General features: G+C 37.1%; 1 protein-coding gene across 3 annotated transcripts in view; it reads left to right on the forward strand.

The window, feature by feature from the left end:
- The first annotated feature begins 6 nt into the window (after positions 1–6).
- Positions 7–4238, forward strand: part of LOC107844695 (L-2-hydroxyglutarate dehydrogenase, mitochondrial) — a 24041-nt gene continuing 19809 nt past the window's right edge. For 2 of the 3 annotated variants that reach the window (XM_047397436.1, XM_047397435.1), the window contains exon 1: positions 7–1972. In XM_047397436.1, coding sequence (XP_047253392.1) covers positions 1556–1972 — 417 coding nt within the window. In that variant the 5' untranslated portion in view covers positions 7–1555. The remainder of the gene's footprint in view (positions 1973–4238) is intronic. The other variant, XM_047397437.1, reaches the window with a different exon arrangement.

Here is a 4238-nt window from a genome sequence, read left to right on the forward strand (position 1 = left end):
TCAATCACAAGTATCTACGATAAAAAAAGTTGTACTTGGTTTCAAGATCTTTTTCAAGCTCACTTTCTCGACTCAAATAAATAGCACTACTTATGAGTTGAAACAACTCTCCAACGGTACCTCCTGATACAACATCTCACATTTTAAAGTCGATTTCTCTCAAATGGTGCATCACTTCCTATAGCTCTGTGCAAATCTTGCGAGATATGCACAGAGCTGGCGAATGTGAGACACCGTTTGAGAGAAATTGACTCTTAAATACGAGGTGTTTTATCAAGAGGCAGCACTGGAGAGTTGTTTAATTTGATAACTGGACGTGCTACTTATTTAGGCAGAGAAATAAGCTTCAAAAATTACTTGACGCCCAGTATAACTTCTTTTATTGTAGGTGCCTTTGATTTTTATTTTCTCCCGATATGTAGAAAAATTATAAAAATTGTTGTGATCGTTGATTGTTAGGAAAAAAACTGGAAAAGATAATACACACAAGAGAATAATTTTATTCTCCCCTGGATTTGAGATCCAACATCTAAATGATGTGCTCGTGTTAAACTATAAGTATGTTTACCGTTTTCTTTATTTATTTTGTCTTTGTAAAATAAGGTTAAGGTATTTGTATACAGCATTGCCAGATTACACTGAGCATGTTATTGTTGACGATGTTGATTTTGTCTTCTTTTTTATTTTATGTTAGTCTTCTTGAAGAGAATAACTAGCAAGGTATAGCATACAAACGTTAATTTAAATAGGATTACAAAATCAAGGGGTTTGTTAATGTAATATATATTTTAGTTAAGAATAGTGTTTTCAGAGGTGTTCACAAGGCGAGCCTCCGGGCGAAGTGCTGCAAAAATGCATAGAGGCGTTGTGGGGGACCGAAAATCTTCTAAGGTGTAGGCGCTGCTATTTGGGGTGTTCGCCTAAGCCTGAATGACTAGTAAGTCCCTAATTTGAGCCTAAATACTCAAATGACTAATTGCTAACTACTCAGAAGTAAAAGGTAAAAGGAAAACTGAAGAAAAACATTTTTTATTTTTAAGCCCTAACTTTTTGTCTGATTCTTTGTCCATTTCTCGACCAGCTCAAGCAGGTACTTCTTCTTCCTTCATTCTCACAAGGTCCTTTCTTGAATTCTTGTCTTTTCTTTTAACTGTGAATCTTGTTGTTTTTTAAAGGCATACCCCATTTTAGTATTTGGTTAAAAATCGAATTTTGATATTGCTCGTTGGTCGAGTTCATCAGAAACACTCTTTCCATCTCTGAGGTAGAGCTAAAATCCGCGTACACTCTATCCTTCCCAGATAATGCTTTGTTGGATTATACTGTGAATCGTGTTGTTTTCTAGGCATACCTCGTTAAGCTTTTGGGCATAAATTTTAATTTTGAAATTTAGAATCAATCTAATTTAATTCTGCTCTAAAGATTAGTTAAATTAACTCTCAAAAAAGAAAAACATAACAGGTAAAACATTGAATTACATGTCCAAATATTTTCTCCTACACATTAACTCTCAATTAGATTTTCTCCTGCAAATTTACTCTCAAAAAAGCAAAACATGACGGGTAAAATATTGAATTACATGCCTAAATATTTTCTCCTACACATTAATTACATGCCCAAATATTTCCTACTAGCTAAATTTTCCCAAATATTTATCATTCCAAATCCCTCAGCTAGATCCATTTTTTCCAAGATGATGAAACTCAAAAATTCAATAACAAAAATAGTATACCAAAAAGTCAAGAATGTAAGCAAAACCGTATTTTCATCATCATCAATTTCAAAGGAGAAAGTGGATTGTTTGGTTATTGGAGCAGGTATAGTTGGCATTACAGTAGCTAAAGAACTTAGTGTAAGGCATGGTATTGATGTTTTGGTTGTGGATTCTGCATCAGTATTTGGTACTGGTACAAGTTCAAGGAATAGTGAAGTTATTCATGCTGGCATCTATTATCCTCCTGGTTCTCTCAAGGTACTTTCTTGAATTCTTGTCTTTTTGTTTTTCTTGTCTAATTTGTACTGTGAATCTTGTTGGTTTTTACTTTGTAGCATGCCCCAGTTTAGTGTTTAGTTAAAAATTGGATCTTGATATTGCTTATTGGTTGATTAATTGGTAATGTTGTTGCCATGTGACCAGAAGGTCATAGTCTCTTGCAGAAATGTTGAGTGAGGTTACGTAGAATAAAGGTAATCTTTGTGGTTTGGTTTTTCTCCGGATCCGTGCATAGGGGAAGCTTCAGTGCATCGGGCTGGCCGTTTTATTAATCGAATGTCTTTCGTTTCAGGCGATAAAGATTCCCAATTAAGCTTGCTGCAAGTTTTTAATTTTATTTTTAGGCATATCCAATTTTAGTGTTTAGTTAAAAATTGGATCTTGATACTGCTTATTGGTCGTTTAATTGGTAATGTTGCTGTCACGTGATAAGGAGGTCATAGGCTTTTGCAGAAATGTAGGGTGAGGTTGCGTAGAATAAAGGGAATCTTTGTGGTTTGGTTTTTTTGTGGACCCGTGCATAGGGGGAGCGTTAGTGCATCGGGCTGGCCGTTTTATTGATCGATTATCTTTCTTTTTAGGTGATAAAGATTCCCAATTAAGCTTGCTGCAAGTTTTAAATTTTATTTTTAGGTATAACCCATTTTAGTGTTTAGTTAAAAATTGAATCTTGATACTGCTTATTGGTTGATTAATTGGTAATGTTGTTGCCACATGACCAGTAGGTCGTAGTCTCTTGCAGAAATGTAGAGTGAGGTTGCTTAGAATAAAGGGAATCTTTGTGTTTCTCTGGACCCATGCATAGGGGAAGATTTAGTGCTCCGGGCTGGCCGTTTTATTGGTCTGAGTGTCTTTCTTTGTAGGTGATAAAGATACCCAATTAAGCTTACTGGAAGTTTGGATTTTATTTTTAGGCATACTCAATTTTAGTGTTTAGTTAAAAATCAAATCTTGATTCTGCTTATTGGTTGATTAAATTGGTAATGTTGTTGCCATGTGTAAAAGCCGTGGAAACAACCTCTTGTGGAAATGTAGATGAGGCTGCGTAGCTTGTGGTTCGGTCCTTCTCCAAACCTTGTACATAGCGGGAGCTTTAGTGCACCGGGCGGGCCGTTTTATTGGTCGAGTATCTTTCTTTGTAGCTGATAAAGATTCCCAATTAAACTTACTGGAAGTTTGAATTTAATTTCTAGGCATACCCTATTTTAGTGTTTAGTTATACATCGAATCTTGATACTGCTTATTGGTCGATTAAGTGGTAATGTTGCTGCCATGTGTCAAAGTCGTGGAGCCAGTCTCTTGCAGAAATGTAGGATGAGGCTGTGGAGCTTGTGGTCCTTCTTCGGACCTTGTGTATAGCCGGATCTTTGTTAGCCGTAACCGCTCCATGTCATGCTTAATCACCTCTCTCCAATATTTCTCCGGCCTACCTCTACCCCGTATAAAATCATCCATAGCTAGTCTCTCACACCTCCGTACTGGAGCATCCGTGCACCTCTCCGTCACATGCCCATACCATCGCAACCTTACTTCACGCATCTTGTTTTAATCCAAAGTCACTCCCACCTTCTCTTGAATAACTTCATTTCTAACCTTATCTCTATTGATGAGTCCAACATCCATCTCAACATTCTCATATCCGCCACCTTAAACTTTTGAATGTGGAAGTTCTTAATTGGCCATCACTCCGCTCTATACATATAGTCGGTCAGACTATAGAACTTACCTTTAAGCTTAGAAGACACCTTCTTACCACACAAGATTCCTGAAGCGAGCCTCTATTTCAATGATCCTGCACCAATACGGTGCGTGACATCTCCGTTAATCTCTCCATTCCCCTGAATCATAGACCAAGATACTTGAAACTATTCCTTTTTCGAATAGCCTGAGAATCCAACTCCATTACCACGTCAGCCTCATGCGTCGAATCACTGAACTTACATTCCAAGTACTCAGTCTTAGTTTGCTTAACCTAAACCCTTTAGACTCTAGTGTTTGTCGCCCAATCTCTGACTTATCATTAACTCCTCCTCAGATATCATCAATTAGTACAACATCATCAACAAATAACATACACCAAGACACTCCTCCTTGAATGCGCGATGTTAAAACATCCATTACCAAGACAAATAAAAACGGACTAAGAGACGATCCCTATCAAAACAGGAAAGTACTCTGGATCTCCTCCTACCTTCCTCACTGATCCCTGGTGCAACCTCAAGAAGACTAACATAAAGTAAAAAAG

The sequence above is a fragment of the Capsicum annuum genome, chromosome 10 (genome assembly GCF_002878395.1).
Source record: "Capsicum annuum cultivar UCD-10X-F1 chromosome 10, UCD10Xv1.1, whole genome shotgun sequence".
Lineage (NCBI taxonomy): Eukaryota > Viridiplantae > Streptophyta > Magnoliopsida > Solanales > Solanaceae > Capsicum > Capsicum annuum.